This window comes from Acomys minous, assembly GCF_964271855.1.
Source record: "Acomys minous genome assembly, chromosome: 6".
Lineage (NCBI taxonomy): Eukaryota > Metazoa > Chordata > Mammalia > Rodentia > Muridae > Acomys > Acomys minous.
The window spans coordinates 55609233-55633770 of record NC_140487.1 but is presented as its reverse complement, the minus strand read 5'-3'; the positions used below and the strand labels follow the sequence as shown (position 1 = coordinate 55633770).

At 46.2% G+C, this 24538-nt stretch overlaps 1 protein-coding gene across 1 annotated transcript in view; it reads right to left on the bottom strand.

Moving 5' to 3' along the window:
- The window catches only part of JAZF1 (JAZF zinc finger 1), a 288104-nt gene that overhangs the window by 35261 nt on the left and 228305 nt on the right, over positions 1 to 24538 (bottom strand). The window contains exon 3 of the mRNA XM_084786339.1: positions 5042 to 5238. Within this exon, the coding sequence (XP_084642465.1) occupies positions 5042 to 5238 (197 nt within the window). The remainder of the gene's footprint in view (positions 1 to 5041; positions 5239 to 24538) is intronic.

Below are 24538 nucleotides of genomic sequence, written 5' to 3'. Positions count from 1 at the left end.
GAAAAATTAATATTTTATTAAAAATTTGTTTACATTTGTTTCTTCCCTTGTGTGTATGGGTGTGGGCACTTCACATGTTACATACGTGTGGAGATCATAGGACAAGTTGCAAGAACCTGTTCTCTCCTTCCGCCCTGGGGGTTTGGGATGGGACCCAGGTCCTCAGGCCGGACGGCAAGCACCCTTACCCACTGAGCCATTTCACCAGCTCAGTACTTTGTTTCTGAAAATGACTTGCTATGCATAAGGAATTTAAGAAAAAAGTTTAAATTCTTGTCATTGAACAACTTCCTGTGACAACACCATAAAGGAATGCTACAGAGTCTACTATAAGAAACAGGAAAGAAAGTAAAACAGTAGCAGAAACACTCCCAGTGATACTGGTTTCATCTTACTGACTAGCTGCACTTGCCAGAGCAGTGCGAAGACCTTCCCATCCTGCTGATGGGGCACTGCTGTGAGTGGCTGCTGCGTGCTTCTCTGCTTACTCTTTATTAATTGGAGACTGCTGTTTACTCCAGGTCTCCTTACAGATTAATCCACACTAGGATCCTGTGAACTAAGAGCAGATATGATCACTCAGACACTAAAAGGGTATTGTGGTATAAACAAGACACTCAGTGTCCATTTTATTAGGATAAGCTCTCCTGTCCAATTTTCAGGTGCCACTTTAAACAGCTTGTTTGTAAGCACGAATATGCAAACACCAGTTCGCTGGAGTCAGCTCGTCCTTACACCAAACCTTAAATTAAGCTGGAAAGTTCCTCAACTGTAACAAGCTGTGTGAGCAGTGAGTGAGGCAGAGAGAGCGATGGCTGAGGTGAGGTGAGCCGCAGTCCCAGTGCCTTTACATGCCTTGTGTTTTGAGTTTGGAAGAATCTACCTAAATTGTTGGGTTGGAGACTTGATACCCTATGAACATATACAGGGGGAGGTAATCCCCCTCAGGAACAGTCATAGGGGAGGGGAATAAGGGGAAAATGGGAGGGAGGGAAGAATGGGAGGATACAAGGGATGGGATAACCCTTGAGATGTAACAAGAATAAATTAATAAAGGAGAAAAAAAATAATAAAAAAAAGAAAAGATCATCTTGAGTGAGGTAACCCAGACCCAGAAAGACACTCATGGTATATACTTGCTTATAATTGGACAATAAATGATGATATTCTGGAAAAAAAATAAATTGTTGGGTTGGCCAGATGGTGGGTAGCTGAAGGTCTAGTAAGAACTTTAAGCAGCTGGACATGGGGGTGCACATCTGTGATCTCAGCATTTGGGAGGTTGAGGCAAGAGGATCAGGAGGTTAAGGTCAGTTTAAACTACACAGTGAGTGTGAGGGTAGCTTTGGCTGCATATGACTGTCTTAAAAAAAAACCAAAACTCTCATAATCCCAAGAGAGAATTACAGAGATTGTGTAATCTCTGAGGTAAGGCAATCTTTTTAAAAAAGTCAGTGAAAGACGATGTAAGAATGATTCCAAGAACAGTCTCTGCTTTCATTGCTGTTTAACTACGTGGCTGTGAGATGTCTGCTGTGTAAAGGTAAAGCCTGGCGCGAACCCCACGTCTACTGGATAGCCTGGATCCTGTAATAATACAGGGCACCTGAGACCTCTGGCCCATGTCCTTGTGTTATCCTGGCCAGGTTTCCTACAACTGACAATAGTGCCTATATCTAGATGCCTTTAACAACTCTTCCAGAACTTTTTGCATGGAGGTTCTTAAGCCTTCCTCACAGTGGTATATCCTCTCAAAACAGGGAGTTTCAGTTTGCAAATACTCATGCACCAATCAAGAGAAAGACCACAAGTTGGCCAACAGCTGTTGAGATGACTCATCAGGTAAAAGCCCTTAGGCACTTGTTGCTTAACCTGATGATCCAAGTTCAATTCCCAGGACCGCCAGAGCACAGAGGATGACTCCTGAAGAGTTGTCCTCTGATCTGCATCCATACCCCCTACTCCCACACAATGTAACTTAAAGAAGTTGGCCAATGCCCTCCAGCAGGGCCATAGACAATGGGTCCAAATGCAGAACTTGCAGACTCCTGAACACCAGTCATGACAGGAGCAGTATCAAAGGAACTACATGGCTGTGGGCATGGTGGTGCACAGTGACAATCCCAGCACTCTGGGGGAGGAGGGAGGGAAGAGGGTCATGAGTTCAAGAGCAGCCTCAGCTACAAAGCAAGTTGAGTTCAGCCTAGCCTGCATAAGGCCCTGACTCAAAACAACAGCAGCAGCAACAACGACAATGACAACAAAGTTTTAAAGGGTCAATGTAGTAGTAGTTTCCATGGAGTAGCATACTGAAAAGACCACGTTCTCTTTAAAGACAGCCATGGATGGGAGTGTGACACCCACAGGAGCCCTCCTTCATCAGCACATGGAAACAGCAGTGCTGTCTCTGGGGCTAGATGTAGGTGTGAGCACAGAACCACACAGAACGAATACAGCAAGCATGTGTGTGCGCTGCCTCCCCCTTAGGAAAAGGACAAGGATAGGGATTGTCCTGCCACCTTGTTTTAGAGAACTGAATCATGGCCGTCTTCATACTTCCCTGTCTCTACAGTTTCTAGTTGGGCCTGCGGGTCACGTCCTGTGTAACGGAAGTGTTCACACTTGCTGTGACAAAACACGCCCGCCGGCTCTTGTGGTGGCAGGTTCTCAGAGAGACTGCAAAGCAAGAGTCAGTGCCAAAAACACCTAAAAAACCGAGCTCCAGGCTGTTCAGAGAGCACACCTTAAAGACATTCTTAAAAGAAATGCTCTCCACGGAGACCGCAACCTCCAGCCCAGGCACATACCCTGGCCATGGAAGCTGGAAGACTGGATTTAGGGGCAGAGCTGTGGAATATTATTTACAGCCTGGCAGTGAAAACGACTACAGCACATGAGTCAGGCAGAAAGGCTGATCCCTAACTATAGGCAGAATAACATTCCGAGGAGCGAAACACAGCCACAGTCAACGCCGGGCAGGCCGGGGCTTAAGGCACCATTTCCCCTGCTGATGTTTGATGTTTCTGTGGAATGCTCTTCAAGCAGCAAATAACTAAACAGCGATCCTGACAGACTGGAAATGATACATCTTTCCCACGACATAAATTAATTCTTTTTGTGGGAAGCTGCTAAAATTTTAGGACAGGGTGTCATAAAAATTTCTTTATGACCAAAGGAAAAGAAATGATTCCATTTCTTCCAAACATTCTTACATGAAAAATAATAAACTCTCACTTCAAACTGTCCTGATTTTCACAGGGCTCAAGGTGCGGGTTACTAATTGGGGCAGTCCTGTTTCTCCGGTGTTGGCCGTGAGTCAGTCTGCACTACCTCAAGTCTGAAGCATATTTTGCTGGAGACTGCTTGCCCCACAGTCCACATTCCACATGAGTAAATACCACAGCGACCACGGAGCAAAGGAGCTCGCACTCCCGGTGCCCTGTTCTGCAGCTCTTCAGATTTACATAGTAAACACCAAGCAAAAATTCTGAGAGCCAGTGCACGGAAGCGAGTGAAGGGACCCATAGGCCGCGGTCCCCACGACCTGAAGCATCCCAGCAATGCCTTTGACCAAGCCTTTGACACTTGACAAGATCGAGTACTTTGTGACTCATTTAAGGTAGCGGCTTTTATGAAGAAAGCTCAGGAAATCCTGTCTCCTTGCTTGATACACCTTTCCTGCTTTCAAAATGCTCAATGCTGGCTGAACTAAGGATGTGAACCACCCTAAGATGAAAGTGCCCCAGCCAATAGGACTGGGGACTCTCCAGCGTCTTTCCTTGAGTGTGACCACACATACCACACCGCACACTAAGGACTCTCCTTTAACCTTGTTGAACCTAGCATCTCCCCAGATACTAGGGAGGCCTTTTGCCCCACTATCTTGTGAATTAGGTAATGTGTAAAATGCATTTTGAGAGGTACTCCTTCCTCGATAGGAGAAAGGAGAAATACGTGACCTGCACATCTCAGTCAAGGAGGCAGGCGATGCCAAAAAGATGCCGGTGCCATGCCAAATGGCTTATCTTTTCTCTTAGGATTGACCCGTGGTGTCCCAGGCCCCGCCCCATCCCAGCTTTCTCTTTAGTCTGGCAGTATTGCCTGCTGGGGGACATGCAGGCTCCGCCACACTCACACACCTGGGGCTGTTATGCAGCGGAGCGCACTTCCTTCCCTCTCTCCCAGTGGCACTCCTTCCTCCCCCACCACACCTTACTCTTTTTCCTCTTTTTTCCAGTGCTAGCTGCCTCTGGAGGCGCTCGTGTCACTGAGTTCTAGATGGCACACTTCAAGACAACAGCGTTGTACTTACGCGGACTTCTGTGATTAGTGACTGTCCGTATTCCCACAGTGGGAGGGGAGGGAATCTGCCTCTTGCTTCTCAGATAGGACAAAGGACAACCTCCCCAGGCCCCAGGCCCCTCTTTACACTCTGGCCCTGAAGTGAAGTATATGATCAATTCAGGTACCCCAGAGTCCTCTAGGGTGCTCCCACCCCGGTGTGAGTTCAGAAGGATGCTATAGGAAATAAATGAACTCGGGAAGGATGCGCTAAGAAACTCGATTGTCAGGGACTCCCCACCCTACAGTCTGATTTAGGCAGGAATTGAGCTGATATTTTTTATCTTCAGCTTTGACCTGACTTTAATCACCACCATACTTGGGAAGCTGACACCATCTTCTACCATGTGTAAAGACAGGGCCTGCTCATGTCTGTAGTAGGCATATAATTTTGTTCCTCGGTTAATTATGAAAAATATCAAGAATAAGCAAAAATAGGGAGACAGGTCTCAGGAACGTCCGAGTGCCGCACGGTGTGCAGGTGAACTGAATGGTGTTTTACCCTTGTTCCAGCCACAGAAGTAAGCAGATACAACACCTGGTGTGAACACCAGTTCACACGCAATGGTGAGGTCTTAAAAACCCATAAAACCTTCCCCACCGACATGCACGTCCTCCATGGCGACTTGAAGGTAACGCAGGGATGAAGGGATATGCAGTGCGAGGACCAGCCAAGGCCCCGGCTAAAGAAGGGGCTCACCTGTTGGAGTGCTGCTGCGGAACGAAGAGGAGGGGGTGATGGGCGGGGTCACGGGGGGAGTAAGGCTTCCGCTGCTATGGCGCGGTGGAGTGGACACATTCCCCCGAGACACAGAGCTGGACAGGGTCAGCGAAAGCTTCGGCTGAATCTTCTTCTTCAGGGATTCCTGTTCTCGGCGCGCAGCGTCTGTCATGAACCTGAAATGGCAGTGGCAGGTGATCAGCCAAGGCCTTGGAAGAAGACACGCAACATACAGTGGGGTTTGATAGATGCTCCGGCCTGGGGAAAAACTTGGTAGCGGGTGGTGAAATCTCAAGAAAGCTGTCCTTTCCTATGCAATGAAGTGACCTTCTAGCTCGTTGCTTTTGAGTTTCCTCCCATTTGGACCTGTGTCTTTGCTAGGAAACCTTGACACAGATCTGTACCCACCCCAAGCCTTCTGTTTCAAGAGCTTTTCTCTTGAGAGGTTCTCTCTCTCCTCCCACTTGAGGAAGCTCAGCCATGCTAAGCTCCTGGGCCATTCCCAAGCTGGGAGCGTCCTTCCTAGAAAGCTGGCAGGACCTAGGGCTCACACCACTGACTGACGCTCAGCAGCACGTCTTGTCCATCTGCTCCCTTTAAACATTTGTTTTCATCTGACTCTCATGATGAAATGTCTGCTAGTTACTTGAGCTCTGGCACAGCCAAGTCCTGCCAGTCTCATGGCTGCCGAATGGCTGTGCTTACCAGCCCAGGCAGAGTCAGGAGGAGGTGTGAAAGCAGCATGAGGTGGAAAGTCAGCCCGGCCAGCCCACGGGCCTGCGTAAGTTCTGATTCCCTTAGAAAGGAGGCCTCACATCCTGCTCGGCTCACCTGGACACTTCAAAGGTATTCTCCCAATGCTTGTTCTGTTATTACTGCGTAAGCTAACACGTAACAGGAGATGCAAGACAGTCTGGAAATGGTGGTCTTCACCTAAAAACCAAACACTTTCTCTACTACTGGCAGACAGACTTTGTCAGATGCATTTCTGGATGTGGTCACAATGAGCACGGTCACTAGAGAACACGAAAGCATCCAGGTGATATGAGACACTTGTGTCTACCGAGGCTGTGAAGCCAAGTCTTCCCTGTGAGCTGCAGTCTGACTAGCTCAGGACAAGTCATTTCATCACTGCCTCTCACCAAACCCACTTCCCATTTGGCTTACACAGTTGCTGAGTGCTTTTCTTCATGATGCTGTGAAAGTTTGGAAGTTAAAATATGGTTCTTAACAGTCAGCTAAACACACCCAACGAAACAAGAGCAGCACTGTCCCAATGTCTTTAAATTCCCACTTTTATATCTGGAACAAAGATGGCCCACTCTTTAATTGGTTCCTGCAACGAGATCCAGATATACAAACTGACTTTTCTATACTGAGCTGTCCAGGAAGAAAGCTCCATGCTTTGACTGAGTTCTTAGGTTTGCAGCTGTAATTCGGGGATGACTTATATGACAGTGACTGAGGAAGGAGCCTCAGCGCAGTGAGGACTGTTTGCACCCAGGAGCCCTAACTGGCTTATTCTCAGGTGAAAGACTGGTTCTTCATCTCTTCAACTGCTTCCCCCTTCCTTAAAACCTCTACTCAAAACATAGATGCTCAGGAAAAAAAGCGCCATGAACTGCCGTTTCCTCTTATTATTTTCAGTAGAAGCTCAGGGCTCAGTGCCTCCAACTGGGGCGTGCTGTGTGCCAGAGAGTGGACAAAGCCACACTATAACCACATAGCTTCTTCCAGGACGACCAGCTGTCCTCAATGTGGGTAACTCACACAGTGAGATAAGCTGAAGTATTTCACTGGGCAGAAAAAGTGTACAACTCGTACTTTAGCTAAGAATGTGGTATTTGGAGTCAGACGGGCCAAGGTTAACCCCTACTGGGTTGGTTACTAACTATGTGACTTGAGACAAAGTGATGAACTTCCCAAACCTTAGCCTTATTTTCTATAGAACGAGAATACAGCCTGATAGCTTTTACTTGATGTTTGAGAGCAGAAGATTTAAAAGTGTTTGAATTTTAGAGCATTTGCATAGATATTATCAGTTGACTATCACTAACAGGAGAGTCTGAAGTTTAGAGATTTGGGAACATTTGGAGTTAGGGATGCTCAACTTGTAAAGACTGCAAGAAAAGATACACCATTCTCTTTTATGGGAGAAATTTGATCTTTGTTTAACTGGCAACCAGTTACGCTGACACGTCAACACTCTTAAGTGACAACTATAAGCCGTGTCCTACATCACCACCTGCATGCATTCATAGGAAGTCTGGTATTCTGATTGGGGCTTTATAAATGGCTATCCTTGTGAGGCAGCAGGTACATGGGCTGTCAAAGCACTCTGCCTGTGGGTGGGACCTCCAATGGCAGGGCAGCTCCTGTGCCTGTTATCTTCCCAGCTGTAGATTCACACTTGATAGTGGGCAGAGCCTACTGCAGAGGTCTGTGTGACGACTGAATGTGGTGATACAGCAAGTGACTCAATCACAAGTCCCCTCAGTTGGTCCTAAAAGAACCTGAACGAGCAGAAATCCTGCCCACGGAGTGGCTGGTGGGAGTCGGCCTGGAGAGGACAGATTTGGTGTGAGGTAGAAACTGGCCAAAATACAAGAGAACTTTCTCTATACTTTCTCCTTGGTTAACATGTATCAATACCCCACCAGTAAAAATATACAAAAAAGGTATCAGCAAGTCATGCTTACTTTGAAAGTAAATGCCCGTCTCAGCTCAGCTATGAAGCAACTGCAGGCCCAGCACCCTCTTCCCCACCGCGCTCACCCGTGTGGGTTTGTGGTACTGCAGATGACAATTTATCTTTGGTTTGCTTTTCAGGCACTCATGTTGAAAGCACTAAACAAGAAAAACATTCACCAAGCGTCGCCTTCAGTATTCCCTAGCTATAAACACACAAAACGCACAGCCGTGTAATGCATTTCCAGTAACAGAGGCACACGCACAGGAATGTCACACCAATTCGAGTCCTGGTTAAAACGGCCTTTCCTAAGCACAGCTGGCCTGGGTCGTCTTCCGTCTTCCCCTTATTGATTTTCATGTTGCTTGTTTTTTGGGAGAAAAGGTATCTCTAGAAAGCTTGGGCTGGCTTTGAACTGGCAATCTTCCTTTGTTGTTCCTTGGTCTTTCTCTACATGAAGACTTGAGACTTATTAAACCCAAAGCTTTAAGTCATGTCCCATCACATGCTTGTTATGGTCAAGAGGTGGGCATGCTTCCCCACATGAGGAGCCACCTCGGGGTGTCACTTAGAAGACAAGGTGATGAATCAGCAAGAACTGAAGGCTCAGTGCTGTAGCTCTAACCAGGAGGCCAGGTCCTGCATGTGGGACACACCCTGGCATCCCACAGACAGACCCTCTCCACTGTCTGGCTGGAAACACTCCCATTCTGTAGCAGAGAGAAGCTGAGGACGTCACTTTCCTCTGGTGAGATGCGTTCCTCAGGGGTGACTTCATCAGTGAGGCCCTCAGTACTCACAGGAGACAGGAGGAATTCAGATCTGGAAGAAGGCCCGGTTAAGTCACATCACCTGTCGATAAACTTTACCAATGGGGTGGGGTGACCTGCTCCAGGGCACAGCGATGGGAGAGTGGCTGAGCTGGTAGGGTGGTCAGGAGGTCAGGAGTCCTTGCGGTCTCAGCCAATTGCTGCAGAGGGGCCGACCAGCTCCTGGAGACCCTGCTCTTGTGTCCTCAGGGACTGTGGTCTGGAGAATCTTCTTGCCCACTTTCCTCTGCTTTGCAATGGTGCCGGCTGCAGCAGGGCACTGGGGCCTGATAAAACTGACTTGTAATGGCAGGCCATTTCATTTTGGGGTCTTTATAAACTGACTGTTAAATATAGCTATTATTTTATTATTATTATTATTATTATTATTATTATTATTATTATTATTATTATTATTTATTTTATTTTATTTTTTGGTTTTTCGAAACAGGGTTTCTCTGTGTGGCCTTGGCTGTCCTGGACTCACTTTGTAGACCAGGCTGGCCTCGAACTCACAGCGATCCGCCTGCCTCTGCCTCCCAAGTGCTGGGATTAAAGGCATGCGCCACCACGCTCGGCAAATATAGCTATTATTAAATGTTAAATTATGTAACCTTAAATTTGTTAAATCAAATGTATTAGAAACAAAGGGTTATTGGTTCTTAATTACCCTACTGCATTTTACTATGACCTATGACCTCAAGGTTACTGACATTAATGCCGTGTCTACTGGGTGGAAAGACACCACAGTATCTGTGTTCAGTTGCATCACAGTGGTAGCTGGGAACTGTCCCAGTGGGAATATTTATACCATAGAAATGGGCAAATGTTTCTGTTCAGGACTTTTTTCCTCTTCAAGAATTAGCTACTAATATTAGTGAATAGACTTTGTAGTCTTATTTTTAATGTGGAAAAAATATTCAAATCCGGCTCCTTGCCTACTCACTGAAGGAACTGGTGAGGAAGGGAAGAGATGAGGGAGAGACCAGAAAAGCTTCCTTTTCTTTGTAACATTATAAAAAAAGGAATGCATCTCAACACTTTCTGTATGAATTTGTAACATTTTAAAATGATTTTTAAATTATGGGATACAGGCAAATGAGTAAATAAATTTACTCACACAGTTTAAAGAATAATAAAATTATGATCCATGTACCCAACATTACCAGGAACTTTGAAGTTTCTTTTATAACTTGTTTTCCCAAGAGAAATATTACCTAGATCCAAGTACAGTAGATTTTTCAGGGGTTTTCTTTCATATATATATAATTACACATAGAGAAATTGAATGGTTTTTTTGTTTTGTTTGGGGTTTTTTTGAGACAAAGTAGTCCCTGGTGACTCCACTCACAGCCTGGAAGTCTGTGGTCAGCAAAGCAATGTTTTGATTTTGAAACTGAGGCTACTGTAAAATTAATTTTAATTTTCCTACAAATCAGAAATGCCTAAGTGGGCACGATCTGACACAGTCATTTGTAGTAATATTTGTTATTGTGCGGGGAAGCACATACTTCTTAAGTAAATTTTCAAGACTCCATTATAAACGTTTTAAGTCTGTAGACCACAATGCTCACCCGGGGTTGGCAGCTTAAACATAAACCATGAATGTAACACAAGGAAATGTTAGCTGCTGCTCCGGGGAGACCCGTTGCAACCACAAACTCAGGAAATTTTTAGTAGTTTCTGAAACCTGGGCGGACACTCCACTGCCATCTCATTTACTGGCCAAAACACTCATGGGTGTCCCTGGGCTCTCAGTGACACTGGAGGCTCCTCAACTCCAAGTGACCACTTGAAACTTTAGTGTTTCTTGGAAAAATATGAAACGAGCTAGATTTAATGAGCAGTCTGAGCAGTGCACTGTCAGGAGGCTGCCCTGGTGCAAGGTGTGTCCGCGCAGGGTCTCAGCATCTCCCAGCCCCGTTCTCCCGCCTGCTGCGGCCCGGGTCTCCTCAGCCTGGCTCAGGGACCAGCTCCTCCAGCATCGGCACAGCTTGCACTCCTCACGCCTCATTTTGGCTTCCATCTCTGATCAGAAATGTATCATACTGCTGCGCACACATCTCTAACAGATCACAACCTGTGCTTCTGAAGCCTGCCTGCCCCCGCCCCGATCCCGGACCGCAAAGGCAAGGCACTGAAGACACAGCTCGACTGCTGCTCAAAGGCCACTGGCCTGCTTCGTCCTGAGGGTGGAATTGTTCACTAGCGTCACTGTATAAGCAGTCGGTGCTAGACTACAAGACACTGTCCCCAGCCGAGCCAGGAATGCCGCATGGCATATGGGATATGGCATCTGCACTATAATACCTTCACGAAATCTAGGAAATGATGAATTGGGAAACAGCTAGTCATGGATAACACAGGTTTAAGGGTTCTGTTAAATTAGACTTTTATGTGTGCTTTGTCTACATGTATGTATATGCACCACATGACGTGGACAGTTGGTGCTCTTGGAGGCTAGAAGAAGTCATTGGCTCCTCGGCAACTGTAGGGACAGACAGTTGTGAACTGCCGTGTGGGTACAGAGAATCAACGAGGGCTCTCTGCACCAGCAACAAGTGCTCTTAGACTCTGAGCCAGCCCTGGGTGACACATTTTTATGTAAATATTAGAGACAGAAATTGTAATAAAATACTCCTTACAACATATAAGATACTTTGATTTTTCCTATGGCCACTACATTGATTCTTTTTCTTTCCCATTCTTTTTTGATATAGTCTCTCTATGTAGCCCAGGCTGACCTTGAACTTTCAATCATCTTGCCTCAGCCTCCTGTGTGCTTAGATTACAGTCGCGGGCCAGCAAGCTCGCCTTACAACGATGTCTTTATGTAATTACGGGCTTCGGGCCTGGGGTTTGACTATATTAGTGTGTCAGTTAGGGGGCAGACTTTGGAAGTAGACTGCCCTATGTTCAATTCTCTGATCTGTGCTGTTTAGCTGTGTGACCCTAGGCTGTCTACTTAACCCCTCTGGCCCTCAGTTTTCTCGTCTGTAAATGGTGACAATAAACAGGACCAAGCCAAGAGGTAGGAGGGGTGAAGGAGTCCTGCTCGCGAAGCCCTTGCAAGTGCACCTGAGAGTCGGTGTCTGACAGGGTCAGGAAATCCAAGCTCACAAGTCTTTCACCGCTGACATGTCCACTAGCCATCTGGCCCCTTTGGGGCTGAGTCACCTAGTAGCACGCTGATCCTGTAAGCTAGGTTCCCAGACAGGGCTGGGGTGGGGGGTAGGGGTGGGGGTGGGCAGGCAGGGGCAGTGGCTGAAATCCTAGAGCCTAAGAGACAGCATTGGGCTGTGTATAAATGCAGCATCCTCTTGATTCCTCCACTTTGGTTCTAGAGATGAGTCACCTGTTGGGGTACCCTGCCAGGAAGAGGGGCATGGGATGCTCCTGCAGTCAGCAGATGGAAATGAAGTTTCAGATTACAAACCAGCATCCTCCACTGAGAAGGCTCACAAGGTGCTTAGGCTCAGACGCCCTCTACTCCAGCCCCTCAGAAAGCATCACGGCTGCTGTGTGTCCTCTGATGTTCTAAGCTTTGTTCTGACCCCGTGGGCACTACCACAAAAAGCAAATCTGTGTAACCCAGGATGCCTTTGGGATGTTGAAAGAGCTCTTAGACCCAGGAACTCATTCCTCAACTAAGACTTTGGGCCTGCCAAGGACATCGCAGAGCTGGGGAGTCTTGGGCAATGCACCTAAGGCTCTGGGAACAGCATGCTGTCAGTGGGAATGGGGACAGGGCTCAGCAGCCAAGAGAGCAAACTGTTTGGTTTTCAGCATTGATCTCAGGCTGCTCACAAATGCCTATGGCTCCTGCTCTGGGGATCTGATCTCTTCTTCCTGCCTCCTCAGATTACTGCATTTGTTGTGGAGAAGCCCACACACACATACATGCAATTTTAAAAACAGTTGTGTGTGTGTGTGTGTGTGTGTGTGTGTGTGTGTGTGTGTGTGTGTAATTTTAAAAACAGTGGTGTGTGTGTGTGTGTGTGTGTGTGTGTGTGTATGTGTGTGTGTGTGTATGTGTGTGTGTGTGTGTTATCAAGTACTCACATTCACTGTGTGTGCATCTTCTGGGAGGGACTAGCAATAAAACAGTACAACAATGCCAACAGGCTTCCTACACTGAGAGCCATTGTTTCTTTACCAAGTTTATATGTGGCCCATGTAGAGAGAGCTTCGAGTAGCTCCAAGACAAGTGGTACAAAGTAACCGAGGGTGATGGTGTGCCCATGTTCTCCCAGACCTCCTAGCCAGTTCTGCTTCTAAGACAGGGAAAAGAAGAAAGATGAAAAGACAAGACAGAAGGGCATTTTTCCCTGTTTGGAAACATATATTTTCTTTCTTTTTGCTCCCCCGCCCCCGTCCCAATCTGTATGGTACTGAGAAACAAAGCCAGGGCCTCACATACTCCGTGTCAGCTTCATACCACTGAGCAAGCCTTCCCACCTCACACATAAACTTTTTTGGATAATTCCTTCTTGCTCTTCTTTATTTAGACATTATAACAACAAAATATAGGAAAATGTACTTAAGGTTTTCTGATCTAGAAAAGGTATGATATAAAATTTCTTCTGATCATTATGAATAATTATATCATTTATACATTCTAACATGTAATTTATATCAATATTATTGATAATTATTTTATAGCTACAAAGTTGTACTAAAATAATCCAAGTAAGTTTTCTATCATTGTTAAAAACTCAGTTTTGGCCTTGGAAGGGAATGGCTGAGCAGTTAAGAGCGTGCATTCCTCTTGCAGAGGACCTACGTTAAACCTCCGGCACCCATATATACTCGGCAGCTCACAACCTCCAGGTTACTTTGGCAGGCACCTGAACTCACATGTGCACAGTCTACCCCTGACATACACATGGTTAATAAATAAAAAAATAAATCGTTAAAAATGTTCAGTTTTAAGGATGGGTGAGCGGAGTGAAATGATTACATTTGGGTGGGACAGACTGTTAGGTGCTGGCCAAAAGGAAAGATGACAAACACAAGTGTACGCAGAGCCAGCAGCTCAGGGTGAGCAGACAACACGGGAGGTAGAGGGTGCAGCGTGCCCCTGATCCTGGCCATGTGCTGCCCAGGAAACGCACAGGCCAGACACCAGAGGCTGCTCTGTGGTAACACTTAGGATCACCACCCTCCACCCTTCCCTCTCCCTCCGTGTTCCTCCCTTCTCTTACTTTTTAAGACAGCAGTATTTCACCCTGAATTTAATCACCTACATGAAATCCATGCATCAAAGCCAGGCAACAGGAGTCACAGCGGGCTCCTTCCTTGAGACACCATTTCTCTGTATTTTCTCAACAAATGCAGGGTATTTCCTTCAGCACCGGGGAGTAAGCGTCACTGCAGTGAAAGTCCTGACACACTTGGGGTCCAGCAATTACATAAATTATCAGTGAAGCAATTACTCTTCACTGACTTTAGCCTCAATAGATTAAACCATGGTCTTTTTCATTCCTTTTTTTTTTTTTTAAGATTTATTTTTTTATTATTACAGACACAGTGCTCTGCCTACATGTACACCTGCAGGCCAGAAGAGGGCATCAGATCACATTATAGATGGTTGTGAGCCACCATGTGGTTGCTGGGAGTTGAACTCAGGACCTCTAGAAGAGCAGACGAGTGCTCTTAATCTCTGAGCCATCTCTCCAGCCTGTCTTTTTTATTCTTGATGCTAAGAACAAAAAAGTTTCAAGGGTTCTAGAATAGCCCTGGGCTTGGAAGGCAGACCTGCTCCTGGAAACCCTGCCATCCTCCACTCTCCTCCTGCCTCCTCTGAACGGGGAACAATAAGAACCATTCCTTACACATGGGTTTCATTGTTAATTTCACATCCATGTAAAAACCAATGGACAAAACAAAGAGTTTCCGTTTATGAGATTTTGTGGTATAAAACTACAAATGGCTCTTGAGTTTTCCTGTTTCGCCTTCACTGAAAACAAACTAAATTAGATGAGGTATAATTCTCCCCATAAACTGGAACAAGTTTATTTTATTTTATTTTATTTTTTCTTTTAAGACAGAGCTTCTTTGTCCTGTCTGTCCTAGAACTCTCTCTCTGTAGACCAAGCTGGTCTGTAAATCAGAGATCCTCCTGCCTCTGCCTCCTAAGTGCTGGGATTAAAGGCATACACCACCAGTATATGGCTGAAAGAAATTTAAAAACAGGAGAAATTAAATTGGATCTAGGATCTCTTGGAGTTTTGGTTACAATTTACATGCAGTATACTTGCAACACTGCCTGCTTGTTAAAAAACAGAATCTGTAGCTAATTTGATTTGCTTGGTTTTCTAAACTTTGGAAAACTGTTTACTCTTTCTGGACTTGGGTCCCTTATTACAAACCAGACATGATCTTTAGATCTCACAGAAGCTGTTGTCAAGACCTTAAAAGGTGAACACAGGGGAAGTACTTGACCCACTTAGGAACCCCTTCAGGGTCTCCTGGCATGGCACTTCCATGGATATTGGTTCTCCCTGCCAGTCACCCTGGAATTACAAGAAACTACTTGTAAGTCTAACAGCCATCTGGTTGGTCAATTCCTACAGATAATGTATATTGTCCAGAGAAGGGCTGTGGTGAGTAACTAAAATTGGAATCATAAGGCTCCATTTCCCCACACCATGGCTCATGCTGTATGAACTTGGGCTTAGGTGAGCACCTCCTGTCAGCTGACAAGGTAGGATGGCCCACTCAGCCTTCAGTCACCAGCCCCTGAGGTGGGCGCTCAGTGATGTCTCAGAGGCTGGTGACATGCCTGTGAAAAAAGGAGAGGGGGAAACAAATGAGGTGGTGGAGGATCTTCAGTGTGACCCATTTACGTAGTGTGGTCAGGTGGGTGCCAGTCACCGAGAGCTCTGCTCAAGGGGTGTGGCTAACACAGCACAGCATCCTTGTCTGTGATGTTTTCTTTTTCCAACTGCAAATTTCCTCAGTCTTCCAGCTTGGAGGATATCAAAGCCAATGGAGATGACACACAGCGGAAATGGGCACCCCCACCTCACCGACAGTTCTACTGATCTCAGCCTAGGATGATTTAACTGGTATATACCTCACCTGAGGCTAAAGATGGTGGACCCAGTACCTGAGAGAAAAAGGTAAGCAAGGACACAAAGCTGATTCAGATAGCATCTACTCATGGATGTATTACTAAAACAGGGAGAGCGTATGGTTGAAACTAGGACATGGAAGCAAGCAAACTGGTTAAGACCAGTAACCACCAAGATGGTGACCAATCTGCCATGGGTTATCCTAACTCTCACTATGTTTCACTGAATATTCCTACAACAGTCAGACTTCTGCTGGAGGGAGCTATGGTACAAGACTGGGTGTATTTTGAGCTGTGTGTAAAAAGTAACACATGCACTGCCAGTTTCTGCCCCCCTGTACGCATTCCCCAAGCTTTTCCCCAAAAAGCATGCAGTCAACTTCTATCTCTCTTTCATTTCAGAACCAGTCAAGTATGGTTTCTAGCTAACACTGTGGTTCTCAACCTGTGGGTAGCGACCCCTTTATGTATGTGTGCCAAATGGCTGTTTCACAGGGATCCTATCAGATATTTACATTATGTTAGTTACTGGCAAATTTGCAGTTATGAAGTAGCAACCTCACACAGTTATTGAGGTAGCAATAACTTTATGGCTGGGGGTCACCACATCATGGGGAACTGAGTTAAAGGGTCACAGCGTTAGAAGGTTGAGACCGCTGCTCTCACAAGGAAGGGAGAATCAACCCAGCTTCTGAAACACCTGGGTGGCCGACAGCTCAATAGAATTTATTTTGTGGATACGTGTTGACTTACACAGGGCTACAGTCAGTAGACTGTTTAGAAGTACTGTGGAGCCAACAGCATGTTCTCTTCTTAAAATGTATTTATACATACATGTGTGTCTCTGTGAGTGCATGCTGCATGTGCCCAGAAGCAGATGTCGGAGCCTCTGGAACTAAAGTTATAGGAAGTTGTGGGCCACCAGATGTGGGGGCTAGGAACTGAACCCTGGTCCTCAGAAGGGCAGCAAGTTCTCTCAACCTCTGAAACATCTCTCCAGCTGCAATAGGATGTTTTCTTAAATGGATTAATCTACTTAGGCAGTGCAACTATTTGGGGGGCAAAGCAGACTCCATACATGTGCTGTCCCTTGATATGGGGTATGCACATGGGCTCCTGAGAGTTACAGACTTCAGCTTTCACAGGCCTCTGGGGCTGATATTTTTCTGAGGGATTCCCCCCACCTTTTATTGCAAGAGTTCAGTTTAATTGCTCTACAGAGTATTAAATCATATCCAGGGGAGGCCATTGTTCTGGTCTGAGCTCCTGGATTAGCCTCCAGCAGACCAGGCCAACCCAGAGTGCAGTCGCTCCTGTGAGGTGGCACTAATCCATCTGAACTTTGAGTAGGCCAGCTTTCCATAAAACAGGAAACTTACCAACCAATCAAAAAGAGAGTAGTTCTCCCTGACCCTCAGGATGACAGAGTCTCTGCTTAGCCCTGTAAGGGAAGTAACTGCACCAATCTGTTATTATGTCCCTCTTGCCCTGCACAGCCCTTTTCTCCCGACAGAATGAACCTCCGCACACCACCTGAACAAGTCGTTGTCTGCAGAATGGGTTGCCATGCCACCTTAGGATCGCTAGTAAACACCGATTGGGCCTTTCAGGGTTTTATAGCTCTACTCCTTATCTGTGGTGCTCTGTTTTCCAGGAGGCTGGCCCCTCATGAATGTGTTTAGTTATTCAGCTATTCAGGAAAGCACACAGATGACTAATTCGAAGAACGACGGCTGTTCTTCTTTCTTCTCTTCCTGATGAGGAGTTTCTGTGTGCAGAAATCCTTGAGGAGCTAACCACGGGCAGGGCTGGGCTGTGCAGAGTGCAAGGATGGTAATAACTGTGACCGTTTAAGCATTTTTAGTCGAGTTAAGTCCCTAGAATGCACGAAACACTAGTGTGTAAGCTGCCCAGTCTGGACTCCACTGTCTTTTTCACTGACTTCCTCCAATTTTATTTTTTTATTTTTATTTTTTTTGTGATTACTGATCGGTCACATATTTTTGACCTTGTGTTCACACAGTGCTTTAAAAAAATACATAGATAGGGATTACTAACAGAAAGAAAGGGAAAATGAATCAAGGGAGAGGAAAGTTTCAACACAGCCTCTGAGATGCAGTCAGATGTTTTGCGGCATAGCTGCAGGGGCGCACAGTGGCAAAAAGCTTGCAGTGCTTGCTAAGTTTGAGCACCGCTGGGTGAATATACCACTGAGCTATGCTGAGGGCTTGTTAATCTCAAAGGTCTGAGCGGACGGTCCCCAGCTCTTTCAGGAACGGACGCTCCGGCGCAGTGTGGATGGCAGGCTGCTCTGCATTGTGTGGTGGTCCTTTTGCTGTTCTTTAAGTTGAGGAACAAAAAGGAATGTCCCAAAGCCACTATTTAGTGATCCTTTGAAATGAGTTTCTGTTTCACAAGCTCCCCTAGCCACCTTAACCCACATGCCTCACCCCGTACACAGGCTCCATAAATGAGGGAATTTATAGGTTATTTGGAAGAAAAAGAGCAGGGTGCTTAAACTTTAAAAAATGTCACTGTACTTAACTGTTAATGAAGTGTTGGGTGGAGGGGCCTCCAGCTCCTCTGCTGCTTACAGCTGGCAGCCCTCATTTGCATGCCCAGGGCACACATTAGTCCTAACCATTGGCTGCTCTGCAGAAAAGCATGGCCCCATAATACTGTTCATCCTGCTGGGTTATTTAGCAAAGTCTTTCTTCACAGCATACACAGGCCTCCATTTCAGGCCAAGCTGATTACCCCAGATTCCTAATTAGTGCTCATTAAAGCTTTAATAGATAGCAGCCAGAGTTTAAGAGCATGCCACCTCCTTTTAAAGACCCATTGCTGGTTCTGTGCAGGAATGAGCCAGGCCCGGGACTTCCTATGGTGTGGCCCAAGCTCCTGGATATGCTGGCACACCACATGCAGACCCTGCCTGGGGAGCTGGAGCCTCTCCCTCGTGTTTTCACAAGGGACACAGGCTGCTTGCTCCAATCCCTGGATGTCCACTGACGCCATGGGCATTTTTAGAGGGGGACATCTTTCAGTCCTCCTAACAAGGCTAATTTCCCACCTCTTGTCATGGCTTGGGAAGCAGACAAAATACCTAAGGAAGGTGTTCCAAGGAACCCAGGAATCTTTTGTTAAGATCAAAAAACACTCTCATATTGATCCTGCTGCAGAGAATAACTCAGAACATTCCTCATAAGTAGACCCCAAAGTCAACAGTTTAAGTCTACACTTTCCTTACGCACTTCCTATAATGTGCAAGCTGAGTCATCCTTAACATGACAGACAGAGTCGTGAATGTTCATAATACAGAAGGAAGAGGGACAATCTGGGATTTAGCATGAACACACGGATGCCTGAGGACACGATGCTCAAGTTCAGGAAGTTGTGAAGTGCCACCATGGGTGCTGGGAACTGCACGTGTACTGTGTTAGAGCAGCGGGTGCTCTTAGCACCAAGCTATCTCTCCAGCCCCAGAGCTGGGATTTTAAATACGTCTTTTTAGTACATTCTATGCTGGGTGTTGTTTTGTTTTGTTTTTTTTCCCCTTTCCTTGCAGCCAGACTGATCTCAAACTTAGCATACTTATGTAGATCAGGATGATCAGAATTTCTGATCCCTCTGCCCCCACCTCCACGCTGAGTTTACCAGAACACGCCACCACGCCCAGATTGTGTGGTGCTGGGGAATCAAACCCAGGGCTTTGTGCATGCTTGGCAAGCACTCTGCTCGCAGCAGTTTAAGTTCCCACAGCCACACGTGGCAGCTGGGCCTGTGAAGACTACCAAAACAGAACTTTTCTCCCTTCACGAATGTCCCTTCCACTGTGCTGTTTTGCTGCTGAAAAGGATTTTGTTTGGAAATGCTGAGACTGAAGTGGTGGTAGGATTGCAAGGGTGTGAACAAACAGGTGAGCAGCCACATGCTAGAGGAGACAGGGAGCCCAGGCACGGGAAGGGGGGGGAGGGGAAGGGGAGGGCTGAGGACGAGGCTGGGCAATACCCACACTTCCTCAGAGCAAAGGCAGCCCTCCAAATTATCCCAGAGAGAGATAATTTCCACGCTTTTAAAAAAGGCTTAACACCTTATATTTGTCACGTTTTTGAAGAATATTTGGGGTACAAATATAAAAATAAAAAAAAATATATTTTCCCCATGTGTGTTGTGTATGTGTGTGGTACAAGTACAGCAGTGTGTACCAGGTGTTTTCTCTCCTTGGCTCTCTGCCTCACTTAGACCTGTCTTTAACTGGCTCTGTCTGGCTTGCCTTCTCAGCCTGTTGTGCTGGCCAGAGCACCCTTGGGATCTGCCTTTGCTCCATTGCTGGGGCCACCAGCATGTGTAGCCACACCCAGCTTTTTACATGGGTGCTGGGATTTGAACTAACACCCTTTTGCTTTCATGAAGCCACATCACTAGCCCCAAAAGATTCCTTTCATAATTATTTGTTTGTTTTGTTTAGCTATTTTGCAAAAAAAAAAAAAAAAATGTGTTTTCTTTCTTAGCTGACACGGTGGCACAGTCTTACGATGTAAGAGGATTGTCATGAGCTTAAGGCCAACCAGGGACACAGGGTCCCTGACTCAAACCTCCAAGAGCAGCAAACAAGAACAAACAACAGCCAAGCACAGCGGCGTGCCTTCCGACCTGGCTCAAGTTCATGGGGCACAGAAAGACGTCAGCGCGGGCGTGGCACTTGAGGCTGGATGCAACAAGAAGTAGCTGAAACTGAATTTCGAATTGCCCACAAACTATGTTATCAGCAGGAACTCTGGGGCTGCAGAGATACTGGGCGAGATGCCTGCTGTGCAAGCACCGAAGACCTGAGCCCAGCTCCTCAGCTACTCAGCACCCAGGGGAAAGCTGCCTGTGGTGCCATTTGGTAGGGGAGACAGCCAGATCCCAGGGGTTTGCTGGTCAGCCAGCCCAGTTGAAACGCCACCCAGTCTCTCAGTGAGAGACTCTGTCAAGAATACTGTTAAGAAAGAAAGACACCTGACACTTCCTGCAGTGATGGACACTTCCTTGTGGTAACTAGGGACTGTGAGCTAAAATAAACCCTTTCTCCTCTAAGTCTCTTCAGCTGGGTAGTTTATCACAACAATGGGGACTGAAACCAGGACAGGGATGCTGACAAAGGTGTCAGCAAGGGATTGAGGTGAAAGTTACAATGAACAAGCAAACAGACTTGAAAAGCCAGTTAAGACATCTCTGCTTTTTTACCTCTGTAACTGACAACAGGAGTTTGCTCGCTATTCACACTTCCTGTGGCCCTCAGGGCACAATGTGAGATTTGGCAGAGGAATTCATGTGTCTTCATGGGATGCCTGGGAAAGCCCAGGGAGGAAGCAATGAAGCCCCCCTTGCCCCATCCTGGCCTGTGATTGGCATGGGTGGCATTTTCAACCACGGCCACTGAATTACACTGCCAGTCCTGGCCTTGTTTATGCATTTAACCAGTCTTTCTTCAAGTCTGCATCACTCCCTGGGAGGATGGGAGGGATTTTGAGGATACTGGGGAGCCATTTAGTGAGTAATTCACTAATCCGGTGTCTTTGAAGGAATGGGAGTTCGCGTCAGACCTAATGGGATGGAGGGAGCTCACTACAGAACAGCTTACATGGTTTGGTTTGGTTTTTAAAACTTTTTCTAACCACGCAGTTCATTAAGAAGAGGGAAACTCTATGATGCCACAAAAGGTCTTAATTTCTGGGTGGGGATGTCAGCGAGGTCTTCCCTAAGGCCTGGCTTATCTTTGCTCTGAATGAGAAGGTCACACGTGAAGGCAGCTTTGTAGGTTTGGCCACCTGAGGGGCACCAAGAACGCACAGTGGTCCGCTTTCCTTCTGCACAAGAAACCCTTTGCTCTTTGTCAGAGCCCAGTTCAAAGCCATAACTCTCCCTACCTCCTGCCTGGTTCAAATCTTCAGCAAGAGATGCTCAGATCATTGATGGAACCTTCTGGACACTTCATTACTCTTAAACTCAAGCAAATGCGTTCCATTTCATTTCTGACCTGTGATCAGCTCACTCTGAAGGACACTGTCTCAGTTCTTCTCAGTGAGGTGCCAGAGATGGAAGCCCGCACCCACCCAGCCCTGCCTGCAACAGTGTTAGCCTCTCTCAGCTTCCGTTTTAGCTGTAAAGTGGGGGAACGCTGATCACTCATTTATTTCAGACAGTTCTGAAAGAACATGAAGTGGCTCTCCAGGACACCAGAAGACAGAATGATTGCCAAGGGGAGGAGGAGAAGTAAGACAAAGGAGGGCTGGGAACAGAGCATTCAAGCAGGAACAGGGCTGAAACCACAGGGGTCAGAAGTGCCTACTGTGAACATGCGTGAACATACTGTGAACATGTGTGGTCACGCACTAGGCGTGGCAATGTAGACCTGTCACCTTAGCACTTGCAAAATGTCGGCAGGAAAATCAGTACAAAGTCATCCTTGGCTACATAGGGTGCTTGCGCTCAGTGTTTCCCTCCACTCTCCAAAACAGAAAGTGTTCCTGAAAATACTTGTAAATTGGACAGTTCTGAATAAATTTAAGAAGCTGCTGCTGGTACTTTTGGCAGCTCTTGAGATGCCACCGTGCACAGGGCAACAAAACAGCATTCACAGACAGCTTATTATCCAAGGCCTGAGGATGTGGAGGTCAGTCAGGAGGGGCTCTGCTCCATTTCCTGCTGACAGCTGGGCATGGGAGCCTAAGGAAGGCCCACAAGATCCTCCAGCACATGACTGGATGCGCACTGTAAATAAGATGAGGCTCAAAGCACAGGAAGATGACGGGTGGACCAGGGCGACACACTAAGTCCTGAACATCATGAACAATGTATGCCCATCATTCCTAAGTAGACCTAGGAACGCTGCACTGAGGCTAGAAAGAGCTCAGCAATCCAGGAGGTGCCTGTGGGTAGCCTTTACTTTGCCATTCTTCCTAGGACCCACTCTTCTCAAAAAGGGCAGAAGAGGATCCACTTCCACCACACACAGAAGTCTTTCCTACCACGCCAATTTGTTTGCTCCTGAATCCAGCTCAGGTGCCACTTTCTTACAGACTAAGGGCCCTGAAGACACGCAGAGGGCCCCTCTAGACTGCAGAACCCCGACTGGCATGCCAATATAACCAGAGCACTACTTACGTGAGGGATTTTAACTGGCGCAAGCACAGATGCAGCCTCAGAAACGCAGAAGATGGTGGCTGCTGGCCATCTGAGCTGCAAATCATGGCTAAGAGTTTACTATGAGGCCAACTCCTTCACGTAGGCCCTATTAAAAAAATAATTGCCATCTGCCAGACTCCCTTCTATTTTTTTTTATTAAACTGTCATTAATTACTGGTAACAACAAATTTCATTTCGTTTTTATTGAGTAATTATAAAATAAACAGGGGCGGACGTCAAGCTTCTTGCCTCGCTGAAGGCAGAGATTCTTTATAATGCTATGATCCAAAGGCGGCCTCGATAAGCCACCCATTCCATTTACTATGATAATTGTAATTCTCAAAGCTCGTCCTTCCTTGGTTAACAAGTATCTTCTTTCAGCTTAGCTCAGCCTGACTTCAGCATGGGTCATTAAACAGAGACCCCATCTCTGCCCGTGGCAACAATGGATCTTTTGTGGGTTATTGCATAATTCACTGAGGTTGTTGCATAATTTGATCACTACTAGGTCTTAAAGTTTTCATATTCCATTTCATATTACAATGATAACAATATATCATTGTAGAGTAATTAAGAGTAGAGCAGGTTTTAATGTTCTGATTGGAACAGGTTTACTGTCTGAAGAAGGTGAAGTGCAAAGTTTTACTGATGCTTTTCAACTACAACATTTAGGTTAAAACATTTGAAACAAGCCATTAATTTAATAACGGGTTCATCCACAACAAATCATAACTCATTTCTTTTTACTGCAAAAGTAATTGAGTAATGAATAATGAAAATCATCCCACTGAAAAGGGCAGTAAATATGTTGACTTTATTATTAATACTCAATTTTGGTTAATAAGGCAGCTATTAAATTTGAGACAGGATGGATCTAATTTATTGACTATTCAAGATAACAGTGAAATATTACCTAGTAAATACCTGGGTTCTTACAAGAGAAGATGTGATTCTAAAACAATGAAATGAATCCAACTGAGGTCAACTGAGGTGCCAACTCTCACTGAGAACTCTCTGACCCTAACCCACTTATTCCTCATAAGTAGCTTAATTTAAAATGGGTGCATGTGCACACATACACACAGGGTCACAGAAGACAGCCACACACCTCATATCTGTGTGCTATGATGAGGTGGCGTTCTCTAGGGAATGAGTTTATGACAGTGAAACCTTGACAGGACAGGACATCCAAAGGAAGGCTTGCTGCTGGCATCTCAGATGCAACATTTAGTGACAAGTTAAAAAGAGGGAAAAAAAAACCCCAACTCTCATTAACGGTAAAAGGGAACAGAGCAAGGTGTTTCTCGCTCTACCCCTGTAAACAGGGTTACAGCAGATTCTCCTTACTCAGGACAAGTGTGGAGCAGAGTGTAAGAAGCCTGAAGCACTGCTCTGGAAAAAAAAAAAAAAAGAGCCAGCTTCCTATGAGCTCTGGCCACGCCACCAAAGCTTGTTTACTTTCCATGTTTCTGCCTGTGGAGACACTGCTGGCTCCCGGAAGATGCGGCCAGCTGCCGAGTGACTAGCACTGGAGAAAGTTGGTCTGATGCTTGAGTTTTCTCTATAAGGCTTATTACCACCTTTTTGTGCTTCCAGACATAAGACAAAACCTGAGATTAGGCTTAGGGACCATTATTTAACCAAAAGTCAACAAAAAGCAAAAAGTGGCAGCAAATAGATCCGGGAGAAGTCTCCTGTTGCTTGTAGGCGAGCTGAAACCAGAGGACAGA